The sequence below is a fragment of the Pelophylax lessonae genome (assembly GCF_965119305.1).
Source record: "Pelophylax lessonae genome assembly, chromosome: 3".
NCBI lineage: Eukaryota > Metazoa > Chordata > Amphibia > Anura > Ranidae > Pelophylax > Pelophylax lessonae.
Genome location: NC_138770.1, coordinates 37,618,069 through 37,644,942, shown reverse-complemented (window position 1 = coordinate 37,644,942; position 26,874 = coordinate 37,618,069). Strand labels below are relative to the sequence as shown.

Genomic DNA, 26,874 nt, shown 5'->3' with positions numbered 1-26,874 from the left:
AAAAGTAATTTATTTACGCAACAATAATAATTGCACAGCAAGAGAGAATAGCAAAATCAAGAACAGCCGGGGGGCAAGTTCGGAAGCGGGTAGTCATCCAAGCCGGGATCGAGTCCAGGAACAGGTAGTCATCCAAGTTGAGATAGAGTCCAGAAGTGGGTAGTCTGCTGAAGCTGGGTCGTCGTCTGATGCGGGGTCATCTGCCGATTCGGAATCCAGAACCAGGAAGGTCGTTAGCCAAGCCAAGTCACCAGAGGATTGCTAGCAGTGATGCACCTTGGAGCACAAATGTAAGGGCAAGGTCTGAAAGCCATCAGGTGATATATATAATCAGGTGTGCAACATTATCACTGAGCAACGCCCAGGCAGCAGACAAGTGATGATGTAAACAGAGTTTATAAAAGAAAGCAGTCTGCGCATGTCCAAGATGGCTGCCAACAGGAAGGCAAGGTAAGACCTTGACAGTAACTCTGCTGGCAGCTGGGAAGGATGCAGGTCAAGTTTCTGGAGCTTTTTCCACCACCACCCCTCCAAAAAGCTGGTGGTGATTCTGCCAAATCTGTCTGCTCCCCCCTCTCCCCTACTTCTTCCTCTATGGCCTCTTCTGCTCAATTGTCCTCTGAACCAGCAGTGCTCCCTAAGTGTTCAAGGGGCTATGCAAGCAATCAGGCTAAAAGATGTCATGCAGTGCTTTAGTTGGTTTGTCTAGGGGACAGGAGCCACACCGGGCAGAGATTCTGTCAGCTCTGCAGAGGCAGGCTCAGAGGTGGTTAATGCCACGACAGCTTGAGCCAGGAAGTGTGGTATGCGACAATGGCACCAACCTTCTCTCTGCCCTCCTACAGGGACACTTGACACATGTCCTGAATTTGGTGGTGCAGCGTTTCTTGAACAGGTACCCGGGCCCAACAACCGCCTAATTTGTGGCATGCCCACCAGGTGGAACTAAACATTGGCAATGCTGCAGCGGCTGCAGCAGAGGACCATCAATGAGTACCTGTGTGGGTATGGCACAAGGACAGGCTCAGGTGAGCTTGGCTTCTTTTCGCCTCGCCAGTAGCTGCTGATAAAGGATGCATGCACTGTCCTGTCACCATTTGAGGAGGCCATAAGGATAGTGAGCTGCGAAGATGCATGCATCAGTGACACTATCCCTCTAGTCTTCCTGCTGGAGCACATGCTTCGTGGAATCATGGACATGGCATTTGAGGCAGAACAGCGGGATGGAGAGGAGGACTTCCTTTCCTCACAAGGCCCCCTTTATGCAGATACCATTTATGCGGGGTCACAAAGCACACAGGAGGAGGAGGATTGTGGCAGCATGGATGTAGAGGATAACATACAGAAGTCTTCAAGGGATGGTTTTCATTCCCCAGAAACCCCAGGAGTTGTACGTGGCTGGGGAGAGGTTGCTCCTGACAATGTAATCCTCAGTGACCCAGAGGACTCAGAATCGCATGCCTCCTCAAAATTATGTTGCATGGGCTCCCTGATGCTGCAAAGCCTTTGAAAGGACTCGAGGATACGTGGTATCAAGGAGAGGGATCATTACTGGTTGGCAACCCTTCTTGATCCACGCTACAAGAGTAAAGTTGCAGAGCCCATCCTTCCCTCGCAGAGGGAGCAGAGAGAACATCTTCAGGGAAGCCTTGAAGAAAAAATTGTGTAACACCTTTCCAGACAGTGGGAGGTTACCATTTCCTGGACAACGTGTTTGTGAGGCTTCGTTCGGTCAAAGGAGGAGCAGTGGAGAAGGCGGCCGGCTGAAAGATGCCTTTAAACAATTCTTTAGTCCTCAGCGCCCAGGGCTGTTAGGTTTAAGCAACTATCGGCAGCGTCTGCAGAATATGGTGCAGGATTATCTAGGGGCAAGAGCAGACTTGGAGACCTTTCCAACTGAGCATCCACTGGGTTACTGGGTCTTGAGGATGGAAAAGTGGCCAGAATTTGCTCAATATACAATGGAGCTACTGGCCTGTCCTTCTTTCAGCGTGCTTTTCGAACAGACATTCAGTACTGCTGGAGGTTTTATGATGGATAAAAGATGCATCTGTCCACAGACTCCATGGACTGGCTGACATTTATCAAAATGAATCAGTCCTGGATCAACAGCAGCTATCAAGCCCCTGATGCTGATGTAACTGATTGAATTTGCTAGGGATCTGGGATCCCTTGAATACTGCCTATCCTATTCCTGAATCTTGATTATGCTAGCTTCCAACAATGTTTTTGGTTTATGGCAGCACCAACAGCCAAATCCCAATTTTCAATTTCAATGCTTGTTTCAATATTTTGAAACAGCAGGGCATGATTCTGCGTCCAGGAAGAGTAACTGCGAGGGGTTACAGTTTTTCAGGCACCACCAACACTCAAGGCCCAATTTTTCTGCACCTGTATGACAAGTGCATGTCATTTCAGGTGTCTGGCACTGCATCAACTATGGGCCAGTCTGCTCCATACTCAGCTTCAGTTCTTACTGCTGCCTTTTCACATTTGGGACTCTCTGTACCCTGGCTTTACTCTATTGCAAAAATATCTTCTCAAGCCTTTCTAAGAAGTTCCATCCATCCTTAGGAAAGACTGACTCACTCAGCCAAGTTGAGCCCTCCACCACTGCTTAAAGCCACTGTGCACCAAGCCCATGTTCTAGCCCCCAGCTTGACTCTGCTGATACCTCTCCTGCTGTCCAGTCTGACTAATCATCTACCTGCTATTCAACCTGACTCCATTGATCTTACATCTGTTGCTCAACCAGATTCCACAAATCCATTTCAATCTGTCTTCATCCTCTGTTTACTGCCCAGTGTCTGCTGACCCTGTGCCTGCTGCCCAGCCTGCCTCTGCTGATCCTGTAGAGAGAGGAGGGAAGGGATCCCCGGTGCCGCACATCCACTCAAGTAGTATGATGGTAGGAAAGACAACCTCAGCCTGGGCTCCCACCAAGCCATGCCCCCTATGGGTTTTGTTTCACCCCCTGGAGCTTAGTCATGGGGATCCTCGTGACTAAGCTACGGGGGCGGAGCAAATTGCATTGGGGCGTGTCCTGGTGGGAGCCCAGGCTGAGGTTGTCTTTCCTACCATTGTACTACTTGTGTGGATGTGCAGCACCGGGGATCCCTTCGCTTCTCTCTCTAGTGGTCACAGGAGATGAGGATCGAGACGAGCTCCACTCCCTCGCCGGCACTCCCACGGCATCCACCATCTACATTGCTCTCCGAACCAGCGCACGAGCCTAAGTGGCACACTAATCCTCCAGTGGTCTGCTTATCCTGTGCCTGCAGCCCAGCCAGCCCCTGCTAATCCTGTGTCTGCTGCCCAGCCTGCCTCATCTGATCCTGTGCCTGCAGCCCAGCCTGCCCCTGCTGATCCTGTGTCTGCTGCCCAGTCTGCCCCTATTGATCCTGTGCCTGCTGCCCAGCCTGCCTCTGCTGATCTTGTGCCTGCCTCTACTAATCCTGTGTCTGCTGCCCAGCCTGTCTTGACAGATGCTCTGTCTGCTGCCCAGCCTGATTTGACTGATCCTGTGTCTACTGCCCTGCCTTCCTCTGCTGATCCTGTGCCTGCTGCCCAGCCTGCCTCTGCTGCCAAACCTGCCTCTATGGATCCTGTGTCTGCTGCCCAGCCTGTCTACTCTTCACTGATCCCCTGTCTGCTGCCCAGCCTGCCTCTGCTAATACTGTGCCTGCTGCCTAGTCTGCTTTCACTGATCCTGTGCCCGCTGCTCAGCCTGCCTTCACAGATCCTGTGCCTGCTGCCCAGCCTGCCTTCACTGATCCTGTGCCTGCTGCCTAGCCTATCTCTGCTGATCCTGTGCCTGCTGCCTACTCTACTTCTGCTGGTCCTGTACCGGCTGCCCAGCCAGTCTCTTGTACTACGGTCACACTCTTCCCAGCTGTTGGTTATGATACCTCTGAGTCTCCACTTTGTCAGGAAGTTTACACAATTAATCAAGTCAGCAATACTATTTTATTATTCATTATACAACAGAGCCTCCAGCCTTTTGGTGTTAAATAAACATAAAATAAAATGAATAGATATAACCACATTAACTTTGATTAATTTCCTGAATCTGTTTATTCTGTGTAGAGAATGTTAAGCACAATAAAATTCTCAGTGAAAGTACGGGCTGCGTAACAATAAAATAAAGAACAATGTATGCACTGTCAAGTCACTAACGAACATTTATGGTATATATAAATGTGATTTATCGTAAGACAGTTCATTTAATATGATGTAACTACACAATATTTAGTATGACTAAAAATTTCAATCTAGGAATTTAGGATGACAAAGAATTTAATTTTAATTTAGAAGTTACCATTTCCACTATCTCAGAATACAAGCAGCTGGATTATACCAGCAGCCAACAAGGTCAGTCAGACCTTCCGCTCAGTTTCAGTGTATGTCTTTGGAAAACAACTCTCCAAGGATCTTTCTATTTGACTTGTAATACTAAGTTCATTCTGCATATCTCATTAGGAATCCATATTATTTATGATTTCATATAAAAAACAAACCCTGACAACGTTTGTGGCATGTCTGGCATGGGTTACCCATGCGGTCTGAGATTCCTACAGCCGCCTTGCCGGAGATCCTTTTGTAGCCATTTGCTTCTATTGTGCCAACGCCTGGGGGTCCATATAACCACTCTGAATTCAATTACTGCACTTGTTATAACAGCTCCAGTAGTAGAGATCTTCTGGGGAAGGGCAGAGTTCCATTTTAACTTTTCTCTAGCCCAGGCATAATCTGTACAACTCCAGGTGTGTTAGGCCAGGTGGGTGTTAATATGCAAATCAGTTTTTAGCAACCAGACTAGTAACTAAAACATGGATTGTCAAGTTACAGTGGAGCACCCTGATGTCAGGGTACTTGTATGGGTTAAGGACTCTATTGTTAAACTTACAGATGGCAAATGGGATCCCAGCATGGGGATGTAGCATTAATTAAAGGATCTGATCTGTGGGGCACCTAGCCAGTTTCCAGACCTCGATGGCAGGGCACCCAGCCAGTTTCCAGGCCCTGTCAGTGGGGTATCCTGCAAGTTGAAGGACTATAGAGAAATACTTCAGACACTGGTGCCAGGATCTTCTCCTTTCCGGACTTATCCATTGCAAGGGTCACTCACATGGACAAGTGGAGCATATAGAGGTAACTCTAAGGGGGGAAACTGACAGGGCTGGGATAACCTGCTTAGTGCAATGTGGTTCCCAGAGGTGAAGGGTGCGGTCCCGGTGGCCACCAATGGGTGTATCCCAGCAGGCAGAAGATCTCAGTAATTAGGCTCCACCTAAAGCTAGCTGCTGGGAAAGTATATTATTCCTCCCTTAGCTTTAATCAGTGCCTTCGACTTCTACCTGTGGGCCACTTCCCTGCTTGATCCTGTATTCTGTATCCTTTACCCTGTATTTGGTTTCCTGAATGCTGTTACCTCATCTCTGTACTCCTTATTTTCAGTCCTAGTCCTAGTCATGCCCTGTTTATGTGAGCTTTCCTCCATTTGTATGGGATAGTGTATTTTAGTTAGGCTGTTGGGTTTGTTATTTGCTTCACTGTCACATTTATTTTTCACTTTTGCTTTGTTTATGGTCTGTGGGTGTTGGATGGGTGTCGTGTACATTAATAAGTTCATTAATATGATCTCAGGTATTAGTATGAAATCATGTCTGACTAAAGGAAACTAAGGTCTATTTATAGAAAATGTGTTGGACAAAAGTGACAAGCATTTGCCCAGCTGTGATATTTTCGGGCCAGAATTTAATGAACATGGTAATTTCCTTTCATCATCAGCTCCAACTAGTGGTAATAATGAGGTATTTTTCCTAAAATACCTCCATCAGTAAAAAGAACATCATACAGCATTATGGTCATTAGATGGAGCCAATTATCATAAAAAAAACACTGTATGAAAAAAATAGGTCTGATATTTGTCATGGCTGGGCAAAAGTGTGTCATATTCATTTTTTTCTAAAAAGACCTCTAAGCGTTTGTGAAAGCTTACACCAAAAAATGTACTCAGCCAATGAAAGGTAATGACTCAATTTTTATTTTTCTACTGCTACCAATGGCCAACACGATACAACATTTCCTCCATGTCTTTGGTGATCTCTGATCTCCTTATGAACTGTTTCTTACATGATGAAGATCAGTCATGGAGTATATCTGAGGTGTATATCAGGGTGTTCTTCTTCCCCACATGTCCAGCAACATTCATATAGAAGACATTTCCCGCACTCAAGGTACTAATACACTTTGAGGGTTGTGTGGTATCCCCCATGTACAGGAAGACAGAACTTTAGTGAGGAACAATTCCCTTACACAGGACAGGAAAATGGCTTCTCATTTATGTGCAATTTCTGATGTGTGTAAACATTGGACTTCTGTGAAAAACATTTCCCGCATTTAGGGCAGGAATACGGCTTCTCCCCCGTGTGAGATCTCTGATGTCTGTAAAGAGTGGATTTGTCTGCAAAACATTTCCCACACTCAGGACAGGAATACGGCTTTTCCCCCGTGTGAGATCTCTGATGTTTGAAAAGACTGGACTTCTGTAAAAAACATTTCCCACACTCAGAACAGGAATACGGCTTCTCTCCCGAGTGGGTCTTCTGATGTGTGCAAAGACTAGACTTTTGTGAAAAACATTTACCACACTCAGAACAGGAATACGGCTTTTCGCCCGTGTGAGATATCTTATGTGTGTAAAGATTGAACTTCTGTGAAAAACATTTCCCACACTCAAGACAGGAATACGGCTTCTCCCCTGTGTGAGTTCTCTTATGCACATTAAGTTTTGATTTAGAATGGAAACATTTCCCGCACTCAGTACAGGAAAACCTCTTATCTATTGGAAGAATTACACAGTCCCTCACAGGCTGAGGTTCCTCAGGATAAGATGAATACGATGGTCCGGCACTGTCCCTCACAGTCTGAGGTTCCTCAGGATAAGAGGAATACAATGGTCCATCTACACTGTGTGGTGCCGGATGGACATTTGAGGTAGCTGGGTTTTCTCCTGGACTATACAGTGTGATGTCCTCATCTTCTACTTTACAGTCTGGAGACAAAGTGAGACAATCCTCTGAGGTTTTCCTCATCTCCCGTCCATGTACTAAAATAGAAATAAAAAGATTATTACTAGACATGAGCAGATTGGTTCCCCTAAACCAGGACTTAGTCAACATCAGGCAGCTTTGTCTCTGAGGATCTTACAATTCCGACCTCAAGGTAACTAGTAAATGGGTCCTCTGATTTCCTACCAGTTAATTTCTTTATTCATGGACCTTAGTCAGAGAGTGAGGAAACAACGGGAACTGTCTTTTATAGGAGTGACAGTGATAAGGAGATTATAGGACGAGTGTCCCCACCCCCTCTTACTCATTGCCACCTTCCCAACACAAGAAGTACTGCGCTTCCTTATTTAGTCCATGATTTAGTCATGAATAACAGCAGAGCTGAGCCCCACCAACGGTCAGAGGGTGAGGATGGGGGGAGAACAACCAAGATGAAGACTGGACTGATCCTGAAGACCACCATCATTGGGTTACTGACTCCTCCCTCAGTATCACTTTCTGTTTAAAGTTCCAAAGTTTGATGATGTTATCACATTATTATCAACATGTAAAAGTCTATGCTCCAAACAAATCATCACATATCAATTGTCCAGCTGGTAGAAAATGGATGTAACAAAAGAGAATACATATTATGTTTATACAAACCCAATTCCAAAAATGTTGGGACACTGTAAAATTGTGAGTAAAAAAGGAATGGACTAATTTACAAATCTCCTAAACTTATATTTTATTCACAATATACTGTAATATAGATAACATATCAAATGTTGAAAGTGAGACATTTTGAAATGTCATGCCAAATATTGGCTCATTTTGGATTTCATAAGAGGTACACATTCCAAAAACGTTAGGACAGGTAGCAATTAGAGGCCGGAAAAGTTAAATGTACATATAAGGAACAGCTGGAGGACCAATTTTAAACTTATTAGGTCAATTGGCAACATGATTGGCAATAAAAAGAGCCTCTCAGAGTGGCAGTGTCTCTCAGAAGTCAAGATGGGCAGAGGATCACCAATTCCCCCAATGCTGCGGTGAAAAATAGTGGAGCAATATCAGAAAGGAGTTTCTTAGAGGAAAAATTGCAAAGAGTTTGAAGTTATCATCTACAGTAATATCATCCAAAGATTTAGAGAATCTGGAACAATCTCTGTGCGTAAGGGGCAAGGCCAGAAAACCATACTGGGTGCCCGTGATCTTCGGGCCCTTAGACGGCACTGCATCACATACAGGAATGCTACTGTAATGGAAATCACAACATGGGCTCAGGAATACTTCCAGAAAACATTGTCGGTGAACACAATCCACCGTGCCATTTGCCATTTCCGTCTAAATCTCTTTAGGCCAAAAAAGAAGCCAAATCTAAACATGATCCAGAAGCGCAGGCGTTTTCTCTGGGCCAAGGCTCATTTAAAATGGACTGTGGTAAAGTGGAAAACTGTTCTGTGGTCAGAGAAATCAGAATTTGAAATTCTTTTTGGAAAACTGGGACGCCATGTCATCCGGACTAAAGAGGACAAGGACAACCCAAGTTGTTATCAGCGCTCAGTTCAGAAGCCTGCATCTCTGATGGCATGGGGTTGCATGAGTGCGTGTGGCATGGCCAGCTTACACATCTGGAAAGGCACCATCAATGCTGAAAGGTATATCAAAGTTCTAGAACAACATATGCTCCCATCCAGATGTCGCCTCTTTCAGGGAAGACCTTGCATTTTCCAACATGACAATGCCAGACCACATACTGCATCAATTACAACATAATGGCTGCGTAGAAGAAGGATCCGGGTACTGAAATGGCCAACCTGCAGTCCAGATCTTTCACCCATAGAAAATATTTGGCGCATCATAAAGAGGAAGATGCGACAAAGAAGACCTAAGACAGTTGAGAAACTAGAAGCCTGTATTAGACAAGAATGGGACAAAATTCCTATTCCTAAACTTGAGCAACTTGACTCCTCAGTCCCCAGATGTTTGCAGACTGTTATAAAAAGAAGAGGAAATGCCACACAGTGGTATACATGGCCTTGTCCCAACTTTTTTGGAATCGGGTTTGTATATAGCAGTGGGTAGATGGTAGAGAACAGACGTCAGGACTATGTAATGTACAACATAGAGTATATAGTGCAGGGGTCAGGAGTATGTAATGTACAACATAGTGTATATAGTGCAGGGGTCAGGAGTATGTAATGTACAATATAAATTATACAGTGCAAGGGTCAGGACTCAAAATATTGGTATTCAGAAATCAGTGTAAGCATCAATATCCACATGAGACAAGTTGCAGAGGTCCCACACCGTTGCCTCCCATCTCCTGAGACTGCACTCAGTGACTAGGATCTGAGACTATACAGATATATCCCTCCACCCGGCACAGCCAGCAAACAACAGAGCAAGTAATGGTGGGAGAATTATTCTGTCAGAGACTTACTAGACCCGGGCAGGAGGCAGAAGACCCAAAGCACATACCCCAGGTGCCCAAGTCTAGTAATGTCTATGGTGAAATCAATTATTTTGCTGCCAGCTGAACCCCAGAATCTCCAAAAAAACAAGTCTAGATACATAAATTGTGCCTGCAGCACAGAGAAGAAAGATTATCTGAGAGGAATACAGGACGGGGAACACAGCTCAGGAAAGTGACCAGGGTATTACAGGCTGATATTACCCAGTCCTTGCCCTTTTCTGGACCAATCAGTGAGCAATATAGGTGGAGGAATGAATTTAGTGTTAATGACCCACCTGTGCTGATCTCTGTATGAGTGTCCTCCTCTATAAATGTCCCCGTTATTCCATCCTCCTCCATAGACTGCTGATCATCCCTCACATACCTCTCTTCTTTTTCTGCTTTACTCTGAAAATCTATATTGATTGGATCTCCACTCTAAATCAAGAAAATAAAAAGACAATTTTCTGTAAAATATAAGCTTTATTATTGTGACATCACATAAAATATACACAAATTGTCTTCACAATTCCATATTTTGGATGCTCCACCACACCAACCTTGTAACAGTGAGGGATGGTGTGATCTTCCTGTGTGAAATCCTGGGAATACAGAAGACGGGGACATCTCTCTGGTGGGTTTCTGTAGCTGGATGACTCCACCATGGTGTCCTGGTACAGATCTTTGTGTTCCTTTAGAAACTCTGACTCCTCCATTACCTCATCCTCATCATCCTTCTCTTTTATCTCTTCTTTAACCTCAACTTTAGAATCTCTCAGGTTTCCACTCTGAATATATAATAATAATGACATCAATGGTAACAATGCAGATAATGTACATATCCTAATGATATTATCAGTGATTGTTCCTCATCTACCTGATGATGATGAGGGATGGTGTGACCTTCCTGTGTGGAATCCCGGGAATACAGAGGACGGGGACATCTCTCTGGTGGGTTCCCATTACAGGATCCATCTGTAGGAAACACACACACTGACTGAATACATTGTTTCTATGTGTTTATCAGATGATGGGGGATCTAGGTGGACCCTCCGTACTGCTCTCTCCTTTACAATAAAGTCTCCTCTTACCCGGTGATGTGAGGGGCGGCTGATTGTCCATCATGACGTCCTTGTAGAGATCCTTGTGTCCTTCTAAATACTCCCATTCCTCCATGGAGAAATAGACAGTGACATCCTGACACCTTATAGGAACCTGACACACACAATGATACAGTCACCATCCAGACACATCCCTTGTCTATTACTGGATAATGTCCCAGAATTCCCAGCACCGCTCACCTCTCCTGTCAGCAGCTCCATCATCTTTTTGGTGACTTCTAGAATCTTCTGTATGTTGTGTCTCTCAGGTTTTAGGGAGTCACATGGAGGCACTGTGATGGTCATATGATCACCTGACTTCACAAGAGGAAATCTCTGTATTGGGGAACCAATAGGAATATCATGTTAGAATCCTGGAATTCTTCTCACCTCTCCAGTCAGGTCTGTGTTTTACTAATAGAGATAAGAGTGATATGTGATCTCCCAGAATCCTCCTCACCTCTCCGGTCAGCAGGTAGATAATCTCCAGGGTGAGGTTTAGTATATTCTCAGTCATGTGACTCTGGTCCTCCTCCATCCTCATTTGTGCCGTCATCTATGAAGGTTTCCCTGTAGACAGATAACATTGATAACAGAGAATTATCTGGATTGGTATTAGTTAAACAATAAAAGGATGAGGATATTAGGCGCTAATATGAAGGTCAGTATGTATTTAAGCACTATGGTCCCAGTGAGAAAATATTTAATCTGGACAGTTTAGTGTTTGCTATGATTCTTGGGGTACAGTAGTCTCGTAAAATTTGGCCTCCTGGACCACAAATTCCATTGTCTACTTTGAGTGTGAGATAAAGTAGAGATCCAGGAATCAGGATAAAGGTTAGGGTAAGCAATAGACGAGCGCATCCAAGAGATGAAGCCGGGGTCACTACACAGAAAATCAATCCAAGGAAACAACAGGCAGGACGAGGAATAGCAAAAAGGAGCTCAGAGACAAATGAGAATATTGCTCAGCCAATGGGAGATTATCTCAGCATGACTTACATAATGAAGGAGATGAAGAGGAGGGGAGGAAGTCACTTAAGGTGACCATAGATACATGGAAATTCAGCTGGTTCAGCAGGGATCGGTCACATTTCCATCCATTTGTGGTCACTGCCAGATAAAAGTCACTCGATCAGCGGCTACAGCAAATAGCTTCATCACTGATCTGTGTATTCTGAGAGCGGAGGAGCGCCTCCCATTGTCAGAATACAATAGTGCAGCGGGGAGGATTCCCCCATCCCCCTCCAATGTGTGGATGGGGGAATCAGTTCAATATTTTTGGCTCAGATCACTGGCTGAATGATAAAACTGAACCATGTACAGGGCCGGAGTGGCCTATCGGGATACCGGGAAATTTCCCGGTGGGCCGATTTAATTGGGCCGCCCGCAGCGCCACTTTAAGTATTGCCGCAGTACACCGGCCGCTGCATTGATTGGGGCCGCTCGCGCTCGCCGCTGATTGGCCGCTGTGCAGGCTGCGTGCACTGCCCCGCCCCCCGCTGCGCTCCAGACTCAGAGTGACGGAACGGTCCGTGACCGACCGGCGTCCGTCTCTTTCTATGTCAGCCGCTGTGAGCGGCATGACGTCACGCCGGTGCTGGCTGGTGCATCTCAATTCAATAGAGGCCAACTGGCTGGCGGGTCTCTGCCACGGCGCCGACGATCCCTCCCCCTCCCAGTCTCCCACACAGACGACATGTGATCGCAGGTTAGCCTGTGCCGAGGTCAGTCAGAGTCTCATGACTGAGAGTGTCTGAGCGTGCAGTCCAGTTTCATGCTGGCAGAGTCGACTGGGGTGTGGAGTGTCCCTTGCCTGGTAAGGATCCTCATGCTGCCTTCTCTACTATTGTTTGTTTTCACTGCATTGCCAATAATAGATCCAGGAGGACTCGGTACCTGCAAGGTGTACCCGCTCCATTGTACAGGGCAGCCCGCACAGCCAATCACATGTCAAATACCTGCCACTTACAGCTGACAGAATAATGATAGAAGATTGCAGATTGGTTGGTTGCTATTTGTCATCATTTAAAGATCGCCATACACATTACATTCTGACAATGGTGGCCATGCACTGTACAATCTCTTTGCACTACAAGGGATTGCTTGATTGGGTACAAATGGAATAAATTGTTTATGTGGGGGGTCTCCTGTTACATTTATGGGAAATCTAAAGAAGATTGTACAATCTGAACATATTATGTGACAGACCTCCTATATGACCATCTCCTGTACCATGTCCGCACAGCCTCTGCCATCTCCTGTACCATGTCCGCACAGCCTCTGCCATCTCCTGTACCATGTCCGCACAGCCTCTGCCATCTCCTGTACCATGTCCGCACAGCCTCTGACATCTCCTGTACCATGTCCGCACAGCCTCTGACATCTCCTGTACCATGTCCGCACAGCCTCTGACATCTCCTGTACCATGTCCGCACAGCCTATGACATCTCTTGTACCATGTCCGTACGGCCTCTGACATCTCCTATACCATGTCCGCACAGCCCGACATCTCCTGTACCATGTCCGCACAGCCTCTGACATCTCCTGTACCATGTCCGCACAGCCTCTGACATCTCCTATACCATGTCCGCACAGCCTCTGACATCTCCTGTACCATGTCTGCACAGCCTCTGACATCTCCTGTACCATGTCCGCACAGCCCCTGACATCTCCTGTACCATGTCCGCACAGCCCCTGCCATCTCCTGTACCATGTCCGCACAGCCTCTGACATCTCCTGTACCATGTCCGCACAGCCTCTGACATCTCCTGTACCATGTCCGCACAGCCTATGACATCTCCTGCACCATGTCCGTACGGCCTCTGACATCTCCTATACCATGTCCGCACAGCCCGACATCTCCTGTACCATGTCCGCACAGCCTCTGACATCTCCTGTACCATGTCCGCACAGCCTCTGACATCTCCTATACCATGTCCGCACAGCCTCTGACATCTCCTGTACCATGTCCGCACAGCCTCTGACATCTCCTGTACCATGTCCGCACAGCCCCTGACATCTCCTGTACCATGTCTGCACAGCCCCTGACATCTCCTGTACCATGTCCGCACAGCCCGACCTCTCCTGTACCATGTCCGCACAGCCCGACATCTCCTGTACCATGTCCACACAGCCTCTAACATCTCCTGTACCATGTCCGCACAGCCTCTGACATCTTCTGTACCATGTCCGCACTTTTAACTAGAATTTGCTCTTTTATATATAAAGCCCTATATGCTTTCATATCTATCTTATCTATGATAGTACACTCTTCAAATTTGCTTTAAAATGCATGGTTTTCCCTTTTATGAACAAGAAAATAATGACGTTATGCTGTTGGGCCGGTATAATAATGCTATGGGGCTGGTATGACATTTTTTCCAGGGCTGAATTTTATTCCCAGTCCGGCCCTGACCATGTATGGCCAGCTTTGGAAGCAAGATATATTATTCATCAACTGATCCCCCCTAAATGGGTTAGTCTAGGTTTCCACACTATATATGTGTGTATCATCATCTGCTGGAGATAAAAGACGTCACAGTGACTATGGAGGAAGAGGACGGACATAACGGGGGTTACTGGGTGTAAATAGAAAATAAGATCTTATTACCTCCTCTGCTGCCACTTCCAGCGATGTCTCCTAGTTATTTCTTATCCCATGAAACCAGTCTGTAGCCGACATCACTTCCTGTCTGTATTCCATAGAGACTTCCTGTCTGGGAGAAGTGAGATCACCATCTTGTGGAGCTCAGAGGAACTGCAGCCCCAAGAAACGTCTCGTAGTGTGAACACGGCCTTGTGCTGTGTGTGTGTATGTACTGTATATCCTTATAGATGGGTCATCTCCACTCCCACCAAGGGGAATAGAAATATATTACTGCTCGGGGGGAGACATTTTGGCACCTTTAATTTTGCAGTAAAATTGATTGCAGATTTAGTCATGTAGAACATCTGTTATATGGATACAAAGAACCCCAGCCGAGAGTAAAGGGTGGAAATGGCTCCTGATCCACAGATTTGGCCAATTATGTCACCAATATAAATGGAAAAAAGCCTGCGCTATGTGTAACAACTCAAATACCTACAACAATAACTTATACCGGACTGCTGCTGTAACAAAGGTAAGTAAGTATTCCCTTTATCAACTAGAAGAGCATTATGTGTCACAGTGCTGTCCTATTGTGTGTGCACATAAATTATCACAAATACACTAAAATATGTGGATCCATTCATATATAAAGTGCTAGGTGCTCAAAATAATATTCTCTGCAGATCTACTGCTTCCACTTTACACCTACTTCATCAATCTTATTGTGTTTATCAATAAATGGAGTAAACTGATCCATGTGCAAATTAAAATACAACATAAAGTGCTTTGTGCTCAAAATGCTGATCCCTGCAGGTCCACCACTGCTTCCACTTTGCATCTATTTCAACAGTAAAATGTCTTCCTCTGAGCAGTAATAGATTTCCATCTCCCTTGGTGGGAGTGGAGATGACCCATCTATAAGGATATTCAGTACATACACACACAGCACAAGGCCGGTGTTCCGTGAAAAGACCATACCCATAAAAATTCCATAACCTCGTCACTTCCGGTGCACCTATGTCAGTGAACAGCTGAGGAGCCAATGCATACAAAACCCAGAAATAAAATGACCGAACACAAATTTTTACCCGAACGTACAGTAAAGTTTTCGGGTCCGTGTTCGGGTAACAAAAATCCAATTATTCGGTACGAACACGAATAATGCAGTCCGTGTTCGCTCAACCCTAGGTGTAACGTGAGAAAACCATACCTCGTGAAAATTCCATACCCACGTCACTTCCTGTCAGAAACTAAATGGAACAGCTGAGCAGCGTAGCAGTGCGCATGCTCACAGCTCCGGATACGTCATTGAACAGCTGAGGAGCTTAGCATTGCGCATGCTCAGAGGGTATGGAATGTTCACGGTAGTGTGTTTTAACGTTACACCGCCTCAGCTGTTGCGGCGGTTACATTAAAACATCTCCGCTGCAATATGAATCCTCTCCGCTCCTACCCCTGTCACTTCCCGGGTCTTGGCTACTAAATGTAAAAGCTGATCACGGAGCCGAGATCTCCGTGATTTCGATTTCATACACCCACCGCCGGAGATGATTCATGTTGCAGCCGAGCTGCTTTAATGTAACCGCCGCAACAGGTGATGCGGTGTAACGTGTAACGGTAAAAATCCGTGTTCGGTCATTTTATTTCCGGGTTTTGTATGCATTGGCGCGCTTTTCATGGCGGGCTTTCAACAGCCAATCAACAAGCGTTTAACTGGTGTGCCTTAAGCCATCCCAGCCATGCCTACAAATGTATTAGTATCTGTGATTGGCCATCTGAAGCATGTGACCAAGTCTTTATAAGTTCGAGACGGAGCGCCGCTGTGTCATTATGCTGTAGTTCAGGGACAGAGCACACATCGTGCTGGCTGCTGATTAGGGACAGACAGGCAAAAATCATTTGTGTCCGAATAGAATTGAGGGACAGGTCGGAGTGTTTTAGGCAGGGCGAGTTGTAGGGCATTTTAGGATGAGGCTGCTGATTGTTAGGGTCAGTGTTCTACAATCGATTTTGCTGTGTGGGGGGGGGGGGGGTTTGCAGTGACCGATCTTATCAATCCTTTTAGGGAGAGGCTGGAGATAGGCAGGTGTCAGTGGTCCACATCGATTTTGCTGTGTGTGGGGTGGTGTGAACACAATCTTTTTGCCCACTGAGGAGGAGGGAGAAAAGTCTTTTTTATCAGTCAGTTGTGTGCAGCGTTTTTCCTTCAGTGCTGCTGTGCTGACTGTGATAATACACTGCTGCGTTCACATGTGCTATTATTGAGTGATTTCAAAAGTTATACACTTTTTTTTTCTATTCCACTATTCAATATACACCCTTGGGTTAAAAAATTAAATTGTGGCATAGTCTGTACTAATCTAGTTAAAAATTACAAACTTAAAAGGGGAATTTTCTTTTTCCCTCCATAGCCTGCAGCAGAGCTGGTCCACATCGATTTTGCTGTGTGTGGGGTGCAGTGAAAACAATCTTTTTTGCCCACTGAGGAGGAGGGAGAAAAGTCTTTTTCATCAGTCACTGTGTGCAGCGTTTTTCCTTCAGTGCTGCTGTGCTGACTGTGATAATACACTGCTGTGTTCACATGTGCTATTATTGAGTGATTTCAAAAGTTATACACTTTTTTCTATTCCACTATTCAAAAAATTACAAACTTAAAAGGGGAATTTTTTTTCCCCTCCATAGCCTGCAGCAGAGCTGACTGATATAAGACACTGCTGTTCACATGTGCTATTGATAAATCACACCAATTTTATATCATATTTTCTATTCCGCTATTCAATAAAAACCTTTGGATATAAACAATTAAATTGCGGGATAGTCTGTGTTGGTACGTGTGAGATACACCTTTCCAATTTTTGGGGTGCATCTCATACTTCCGAGGATTTGAGGGTGCTGCCTGTTCCGAACTCCTCCTACTCCTCATCCTGCCTTTGGGGGTACAAAAAATAGTAATTGGGGCCTAGTCTGGTTCTGTACGTGTGAGATACATACACCTATTTTTTGATAATATTTTCTTTTCCGCTATTCAATAAAAACCTTTGGGTATAAACAATTTAATTGCGGGATAGTCTGTGTCGGTACGTGTGAGATACACCTTTCCAATTTTTGGGGTGCATCTCATACTTCCGAGGATTTGAGGGTGCTGCCTGTTCCGAACTCCTCCTACTCCTCATCCTGCCTTTGGGGGTACAAAAAATAGTAATTGGGGCCTAGTCTGGGTCTGTACGTGTGAGATACATACACCTTTTTTTTGATAATATTTTCTATTCCGCTATTCAATAATAACCTTTAAGTATAAACAATTAAATTGCGGGATAGTCTGTGTCGGTACGTGTGAGATACACCTTTCCAATTTTTGGGGTGCATCTCATACTTCCGAGGATTTGAGGGTGCTGCCTGTTCCGAACTCCTCCTACTCCTCATCCTGCCTTTGGGGGTACAAAAAATAGTAATTGGGGCCTAGTCTGGTTCTGTACGTGTGAGATACATACACCTTTTTTTTGATAATATTTTCTATTCCGCTATTCAATAAAAACCTTTGGGTATAAACAATTAAATTGCGGAATAGTCTGTGTTGGTACGTGTGAGATACACCTTTCCAATTTTTGGGGTGCATCTCATACTTCCGAGGATTTGAGGGTGCTGCCTGTTCCGAACTCCTCCTACTCCTCATCCTGCCTTTGGGGGTACAAAAAATAGTAATTGGGGCCTAGTCTGGTTCTGTACGTGTGAGATACATACATCTTTTTTTTGATAATATTTTCTATTCCGCTATTCAATAAAAACCTTTGGGTATAAACAATTAAATTGCGGGATAGTCTGTGTTGGTACGTGTGAGATGCACCCCAAAAATTGGAAAGGTGTATCTCATACTTCCGAGGATTTGAGGGTGCTGCCTGTTCAGAACTCCTCCTACTCCTCATCCTGCCTTTGGGGGTACAGAAAATAGTAATTTGGGCCTAGTCTGGTTCTGTACGTGTGAGATACATACACCTTTTTTTTGATAATATTTTCTATTCCGCTATTTAATCTACACCTTTGGGTATAAACAATTAAATTGCGGGATAGTTTGTGTCGGTACGTGTGAGATACATACACCTTTTGATATCATATTTTCTATTCCGCTATTCAATCAAAACCTTTGGGTATAAACAATTAAATTGCGGGATAGTCTGTGTCGGTACGTGTGAGATACATACACCTTTTGATATCATATTTTCTATTCCGCTATTCAATCTACACCTTTGGGTAAAAACAATTAAATTGCGGGATAGTCTGTGTCGGTACGTGTGAGATACACCTTTCCAATTTTTGGGGCGCATCTCATACTGCCGAGGATTTGAGGGTGCTTCAGTCTGCCTCCTGCCTGTTCCGAACTCCTCCTACTCCTCATCCTGCCTTTAGGGTACAAAAAATAGTAATCGGGGCCTAGTTTGTGTTTGTACGTGTGAGATACACCGTTTTGTAAAATTTCTCCTATTCCGCTATTCAATATACACCCTGTTTGAGTGTAAAAAATTAAATTGCGGGATAGTCTGTATCGGTACATGTGAGATACACCTTTTTAAATTTGTTTGGCGCATCTCCTTCTACCGCCGAGGATTGCAGGGCGCTTCAGTTTGCCTCCTGTTCCCAACTCCTCCTACTCCTCTTCCTCATCCTGCCTTTAGGGTACAAAAAATTGTAATCGGGGCCTAGTTTGTGTTTGTACGTGTGAGATACACCGTTTTGTAAAATTTGTCCTATTCCGCTATTCAATATACACCCTGTTTGAGTGTAAAAAATTAAATTGCGGGATAGTCTGTATCGGTACATGTGAGATACACCTTTTTAAATTTGTTTGGCGCATCTCCTTCCACCGCCAAGGATTGCAGGGTGCTTCAGTTTGCCTCCTGTTCCCAACTCCTCCTACTCCTCTTCCTCATCCTCCCTTTAGGGTACAAAAAATTTTAATCGGGGCCTAGTCTGTGTTTGTACGTGTGAGATACGCCGTTTTTTTATCCTTTTTCCTATTCCGCTATTCAATATACACCCTTTTGGGGTAAAAAACATTAAATTGCGGCATAGTTTGCATATTTGACTGTGAGATACACCCGTGCGATACTGTTGTTGTTTTGTTCCGCTATTCAATAAACACCTTTCTAGGGCAAGATCATAAATTACAGAAATATGAGGAGACCGTCAAATAGGGGCCGTGGCCTGGGTCGTGGTGCTGCTGGTAGAGCTCCTGTTGCAAGGAGAGGACGTGGTCGATCTGTGCCAGCTACACGCACAAGTGAAACACCTTCCTCAAGTGTGAGTAGGCGACAGAACCTGCATCAGTATTTGGTAGGGCATCATACGCCTCTAGAAGTGATGAGGCCAGAAGAAGTAGAGGCGATAGTAGATTGGTTTGCTGCTGACAGTGCCTCCAGTTCCTTCACATTGTCTCCCACCCAATCTACTGCAGAAAGGTCAGAGTTGGCACCTGCAGCCGATGTCCAACCGTCTTTCACCTCACCCCCTTGCAAATCAGGCAAGCAGTCTGAGCCCCAAGTCATACAGCAGTCTCTTCTTCTTTTTGAGGACTCTGTCAGCAGGGTTTCCCAGAGCCATCCACCTAGCCCTGCCCCAGAAGTGGAAGAGATTGAGTGCAGCGATGCCCAACCACTTATTTCTCAAGATGAGTACATGCAAGGACCATCGCAGCACGTCTCCGATGATGACGAAACGCAGGTGCCAACTGCTGCAGCGTTCAGAATTGTGGAGACCGACAAGGAGGGCAGGGGTGAAAACTGGGTGGAAGATGATGTGGAGGACGATGAGGTCCTCGACCCCACATGGAATGAAGGTCATGCAGGTGACCTGAGTAGTTTGGAGGAAGAGGCGGTGGTCGCACAGAGCCACCAGCACAGCAGAAGAGGGAGCAGAGGGCAGAACCGGAGCGGCCGTGCCCTAGACACTACGCCTGCTTCTGCCCAACGCAGCAAGGGAACAAGCACAGCAAAGCCAGCTCAAAGGAGTTCTCTAGCGTGGAAGTTCTTTAGAAAATGTGCTGATGACAGGACACGAGTGGTTTGCACCCTGTGCAATCAGAGCCTGAAGCGAGGCATAAACCTTCTCAACCTGAGCACAACCTGCATGATCAGGCATCTAAGTGCAAAGCACGAGCTGCAGTGGAGTAGACACCTTCAAAACCAAGAAACATCTCTGGCTCATCCTGCTTCCTCTTCTGCTGCAGTCTCGGCCGCTCCATCCACATCTGTAGTGATACCAGCACCTGCCACCCCGCAAACAGACGATCTGTCAGCAACACCACCACCTGGGTCACCAACCATCTCCACAATGTCCCGTGGAAGAGTTCAGCTTTCCATCTCCCAAACACTTGAGAGGAAGAGGAAGTACCCCCCTACCCACCCGCGATCCCCGGCCCTGAATGCCAGCATTTCAAAATTCTTGGCCTTTGAAATGCTGTCATTCCGTCTGGTGGAGACGCACAGTTTTAAAAACCTTATGTCGGTGGCTGTCCCACAGTACGTCGTGCCCAGCCGCCACTACTTTTCCAGGCAAGCCATCCCTTCCCTGCACAACCAAGTGGGGGGGAAAAAATCAGGTGTGCACTGCGCAACGCCATCTGTGGCAAGGTCCACCTAACTTCCAATACGTGGACCAGTAAGCACGGTCAGGGGCGTTATATCTCCCTAACGGCACACTGGGTAAATGCAGTGGCGGATGGGCCTGAGGCGGATAGCAATTTGGCGCATGTCCTTCCACCACCGAGGATTGCAGGGCGCTTCAGTTTGCCTTCTGTTCCTAACTCCTCCTACTCCGCTTCCTCATCCTCTACCGCCTCCTCATCCGGTCAGCGTAACACCTTCACCACCAACTTCAGCACAGCCAGGGGTAAACGACAGCAGGAGGAGCATGGAACAGCAGACAAATGAGTGGTTGCTGCCAGCGAGCCTCAAGCCCGGCCTAGTGGTGTGCGATAACGGGCGAAATCTCATAGCAGCTCTGGGCTTAGCCGGTTTGACGCACATCCCTTGCCTGGCGCATGTGCTGAATTTGGTGGTGCAGAGGTTCCTTAAAAACGACCCCGATATGTAAGAGCTGCTGCAGAAAGTGCGGGCCGTCTGTGCGCACTTTCGGCTTTCTCACCCTGCTGCTGCTCGCCTGTCAGCGCTGCAGCATAACTTCGGCCTTCCCGCTCACCGCTTCATATGTGATGTGCCCACAAGGTGGAACTCCACCTTGCACATGCTGGAAAGACTGTGCGAGCAGCAGCAGGCCATAGTGGAGTTTCAGCTGCAGCACGCACGCGTGAGTCGCTCTGCGGAACAGCACCACTTCACCACCAATAACTGGGCCTCCATACGAGACCTGTGTGCCTTGTTGCGCTGTTTTGAGTACTCCACCAACATGGCCAGTGCCGATGACGCAGTTGTCAGCTTAACTATCCCACTTCTATGCCTCCTTGAAAAAACAATTCGGGCGATGATGGAAGAGGATGTGGCACAGGATGAGGAGGAGGAGGAGGATGAAGAGGTAATATTTCTAAGGCTTTCAGGGCAGTCATTCGCAAGGGGCTCCGAGGGTGGGTTCCTGCACACACAAACGCCAGGGACACAATTGTCCAGCAGGGGCACAGTTCTGGAGGATGAGGAGGAGGAGATGGAACCATGTTCACAGCAGGGTGGCACCCAGGCAAGCTCATGGCCATCACTGGTGCGTGGCTGGGGGGATACAGAGGACACAGACGATACACCTCCCACAGAGGACAGCCTTTCGTTGCCTCTGGGCAGCCTGGCACACATGAGCGATTACATGCTGCATTGTCTCCACAACGACCACCGAGTTGCCCACATTCTAACTTGTGCTGATTACTGGGTGGCCACGCTGCTGGATCCCGGTTACAAGGACAACGTACCGTCCTTAATTCACTCACTGGAGCGCAATCGCAAGATGCGCGAGTACAAGCGCACACGCTGGTAGACGCGATGCTGCTGGCATTCCCACCTAACAGCGGGGCCACAGTGGAAGCACAAGGCAGAGGAGGAGGAGGAGGAAGAGGTCGCCAACGCAACCAGGGCACCGCCAGCACCTCAGAAGGCAGGGTTAGCATGGCCGAAATGTGGAAAAGCTTTGTCAGCATGCCACAACAAACAGCAGTACCAGCAGTTCCTATGGAACGTCTTAGCAGGAGGCAGCATTTCACCAACATGGTGGAGCAGTATGTGTGCACACGCCTACATGTAGTGAATGACGGGTCTGCCCCTACAACTTCTGGGTCTCCAAATTGGGCACATGGCCTGAGCTTGCCCTTTATGCCTTGGAGGTGCTGGCGTGCCCTGCAGCCAGTGTATTATCTGAACGGGTATTTAGCACAGCTGGGGGCGTTATCACAGACAAGCGCAGCCGCCTGTCCAGAGACAATGTGGACAAGCTCACGTTCATCAAAATGAACCAGGCATGGATCCCACGGGACTTTTCCGTACCTTGTGCAGAATAGCGATGGATACCGACCTTAACCAGCCATTGTTCTATTTTTGCTCTTTCTCACTCTTTTGGGGTGTACCCTCATTTAAAATTTCTGAAAAAAAGCAGTGTTGGCTACCTCGTCCTCCTCAGGGCCAGATTAACATAGGGACTATTGGAGCTGCAGCTCCAGGCCCCTACCTTAATATAGGCCCCGGGTTGGCCATATTCACTGTTACCGCTCTTCTGTCACTTGTAAACACAGAAGTCTGGCTTCTATGCTCGCTTCCCCAGGCAGCTCCCTCAGAACCTCCCCACACAGCACGAAGGCCGGACAAGGAGGGACAGTTGCCGATGCATGGATGTGTTTATGGGCTTCAGAGACAGCATCCCATGTTGAATTAGGCATGCATGGCTGCACCCTTCCTCCTCTGGGTGCATGCCAAGGCACGGCCCTTAAGGCCCTTCAAAATCCTCAGCACCAAGCCCATGATGCTCTTAATCCGGCCCTGGTCCTCCTCCACCGCCGCTTCCACTTACACCACCCATAGGTGTGCGCAGCCTATTGCATTAGGGTGTGCACCCCAAAGTTTAAATACAAATGCATGTGTTTGCCTACATGTACATGGCCCCGACACATTACTCTCCCTGCTGGCAAAGTGAAATAGAGCAGAGCAGGTCCGAGGGAGATCTTTCCCATCTCCTCACTGGCAAACAGAGCGATAATGCTATGTGCCCTAGGTGATTAGGGTGTGCCCAGGTACACCCGGCACACCCTGTGTGCACGCACCGCCACATCCACCACCACCTCAACCTCCCTCCTACTCCATATGGGCCTCGTCCTTCAGAGATGAAGAACATTGTTTTATTTTTCTGCTTTATTTTTGTTGTTTTAAGTTATTTCCCTATCCACATTTGTTTGCAGAGCACTTGCCATGCTCTTAACTATGTTTTGCTGCCATTTGCAGCACTCTAGCCCTTTCCATTGGTGTTTTAGAGCCATTTTAGTGCCTGAAAGTTCGGGTCCCCATTGACTTTAATGGGGTTCGGTGTCCGGGAAAAGTTCGGAAAAAGTCCGGGACACGGACCCGGACTTTTTTTTCAAGTTCGGCCGAACCCGCCGAACACGGACATCCAGGTGTCCGCTCAACTCTAGTTATACCGTGTTCACATTAAAAGATGTTTCTGAGGGTTGCAGTTCCTCTGATGTCCACAAGGTGGTGATCTCACTTCTACCCAGACAAGAAGTCTCTATGGAATACAGACAGGAAGTGATGTCAGGTACAGACAAGAAGTGATGTCAGGTACAGACAGGAAGTTCCGGGTGAGGGGTGAATTGGGAGGAAGTAGAGAGAAGACATTGCTGGAGCTGGCAGCAGAGGAGGTAATAAGATCTTATTTTCTATTTACACCCAGTAACCCCCCATCATGTCCGTCCTCTTCCTCCATAGTCACTGTGATGTCTTTTATCTCCAGCAGATGATGATACACACATATATAGTGTGGAAACCTAGATTAACCCCTTCAGGAGGGAACAGTTGATGATTAACCACTTGCCGACCGCTCACATTGGTGCTACTGCAGCAAAGTGGTTCGATTCCGTCCAGCGACGTAGACCTATGTTGCTGGACTCTTCCCCTTGTGAGCAGCGCGCGCGCGCCACCGGAGGCTCGCTCCCGCTGTATTCAGTCACAGCGGGAGTCGGGCCAGGGGAGGAGCGGTGGTGATCACTGCTGCTCTTCCCCGCTCATCGGGGATCGAGTGTTGAGATCCGCCCGCTTGTGTAAACAAAGCGGGCGGATCTCCTAAGTGACAGGCAGGGTCAGATTGCAGGGTTCAGCATAGCTGAACCTGCGATCTGTCCCTGTGTCACACAGTCCCCTCCCCCCACACACGTCAGTAAGCACCAGGCATACATTAACGGTGAGGGCCCAGTGGTCCTCAACTCCGGTCCTCAGGGCCCACTAACAGGCCAGATTTTAAGCATTACCGTGGGGAGATGCAGACTAGAGTACTGCAATCACTGAGCAGCAAATTATATCACCTGGGATGTATTTCAGTTATCTTGCAAACCTGGCCTGTTAGTGGGCCCTGAGGACCAGGGTTGGGGACCAGGGCATTAACCCCTTGATCACCAATAAAAATTAACCCCTTCCCTGCCAGTTTCATTTTTACAGTAACAGTGCATATTTATAGCACTGATTACTGTACTAATGTCACTGGTACCCCCAAAAGTGTAAAAAATGTCAGTCAAGGGTCCGATCTGTCCGCTGCAATGTCGCAGTTCAGCAAAAAAAATTGCAGATCTCCGCCATTACTAGTTAAAAAAAAAAACAGTAAAAATTACATAAATTTCCCGTAGTTAGTAGCTGCGATAACTTTTGCGCAAGCCAATCAAAATACGCTTATTGCGATTTTTTTTTTTTATACCAAAAATATGTAAAAAAAAAAGTTAAAACATTTTGATTTTACATTTTTTTGGGGGGAATTTCATATAAAAAAATGTGAAAAATATTATTTTTTCAAAATTGTCACTCTTTTTTTGTATATAGCGCAAAAAGTAAAAATCGTACAGGTGATCAAATACAACCAAAAGAAAGCTATATTTGTGGGGAAAAAAAGATATAAATTTAATTCGGTTACAGCGTTGCACGCCCGCGCAATTGTCCATTAAAGTAACGCAGTGCCGAATCGCAAAATATGGCCTGGTCAGGAAGGGGGTAAAATCTTCCGGTCTTAAAGCGGTTAAAAATACGCTCATTGACAATTTTTTTGTCAAAGACATGTAGCTAAATATATTTTGGCCTAAATATATGACAAAAATTGAATATATTGGATATTTTTTAACTGTCAAAGTAGAAAAATATTATTATTTATTCAAAATTTTCGCATTTTTTTTATTAATATCGCAAAAAATAAAAAGCGCAGAGGTTATCAAATGCCACCAAAAGAAAGCTCTGTTTGTGGGAAAAAAAGGACGTAAATTTTGTTTGGCTACGGCGTTGCATGACCACGCAATTGTCAGTTAAAGTCGCACAGCGCCGAATCGCAAAAAGTGGCCTGGACGTAAGACAGCAAAATCCTCCGGTGGTAAAGTGGTTAATATATCTTGTTTCCAAAGCTGGCCATACATGGTTCAGTTTTATTGTTCTGCCAGCAGGCTGAGTAAAAAACTGAACCGATTCCCCCATCCTCACATTGGAGAGGGATGGGGGAATCGTCCCCGCTGCGCTATTGTATTCTGACAATGGGGGGCGCTCCTCCACTCTCAGAATACACAGATCAGTGATGAAGCTATTGGCTACAGCCGCTGATTGAATGACTTTTATCCGGCAGTGACCACACATGGATGGAAATGTGACCGATCCCTGCTGAACCAGCTGAATTTCCATGTATCTATGGTCACCTTGTTGCAGCAAATAGTTATTTGAAACCCAAAGATGGAATTCTCAGACACAGACTTTCAGGTAAACAAACCTTTTTTATTCGCTAGCGAAGATGACTTAGCCCGGCTCATGCCTGTTTGCCAAGTGCCCAAAATAGGCGTGCACATCACTTATATATCAACAGTTATGTCACAAGTGCAGATACAAGCTTGACATCTGCGGTGTTTACACTTGTCTATGTTCTTTGCAAAAGAGAAAGTTTGGCAGAGGAGGCGAGAGTGAGGGGCTAAGAATGCGCAGCTATGATACTCTGACTTCTGTAGTCTTACAAACAATTTGTCAGGATCATCCATTTTATTTTAAAAACCATCCGCCATGTTAGAAGGCTTTTCAGCTGATGCCACGACCTTAAGTGACTTCCTCCCTTCCCCCTCATCTCCTTTATTATGTAAGTCATGCTGAGATAATCTCCCATTGGCTGAGCAATATTCTCATTTGTCTCTGAGCTCCTTCTTGCTATTCCTTGTCCTGCCTGTTGTTTCCTTGGATTGATTTTCCATGTAGTGACCCCGGCTTCATCTCTTGGATGCGCTCGTCTGTTGCTTGTCCTGACCTTTATCCTGATTCCTGGATCTCCTCCTCATCTCTCCTCCATATCCTCTTACACAGCTTTTCTCCACACCTGCAGTGACCCTGGGGGTGGAAACTTGGCACCAGCACACAGCAAAATCCATCCCCACCATTAGGAGCTCCGGAGAAAATTGTCTGCTATTTACACTCCATTTCTCCGCATGTCACCTGCTCACATGAGAGATTACTTTCACACATTCCT

General features: G+C 46.4%; 3 protein-coding genes across 3 annotated transcripts in view; 1 reads left to right on the top strand and 2 right to left on the bottom strand.

Annotated features, from left to right (window-relative positions):
* The window catches only part of LOC309550283 (uncharacterized protein), a 1,519,274-nt gene that overhangs the window by 829,444 nt on the left and 662,956 nt on the right, over window positions 1–26,874 (bottom strand). Inside the window, 1 exon segment of the mRNA XM_082250688.1 lies at window positions 10,071–10,298. Within this exon segment, the coding sequence (XP_082106814.1) occupies window positions 10,071–10,298 (228 nt within the window).
* LOC309550756 (uncharacterized protein) overlaps window positions 1–26,874 on the bottom strand; it is a 137,484-nt gene that overhangs the window by 16,439 nt on the left and 94,171 nt on the right. The window contains exon 3 of the mRNA XM_082251094.1: window positions 9,807–9,916. Coding sequence (XP_082107220.1) covers window positions 9,807–9,870 — 64 coding nt within the window. The 5' untranslated portion in view covers window positions 9,871–9,916. The remainder of the gene's footprint in view (window positions 1–9,806; window positions 9,917–26,874) is intronic.
* The window catches only part of LOC309549994 (uncharacterized protein), a 277,984-nt gene that overhangs the window by 188,519 nt on the left and 62,591 nt on the right, over window positions 1–26,874 (top strand). The gene's annotated exons all lie outside the window — the stretch shown is intronic.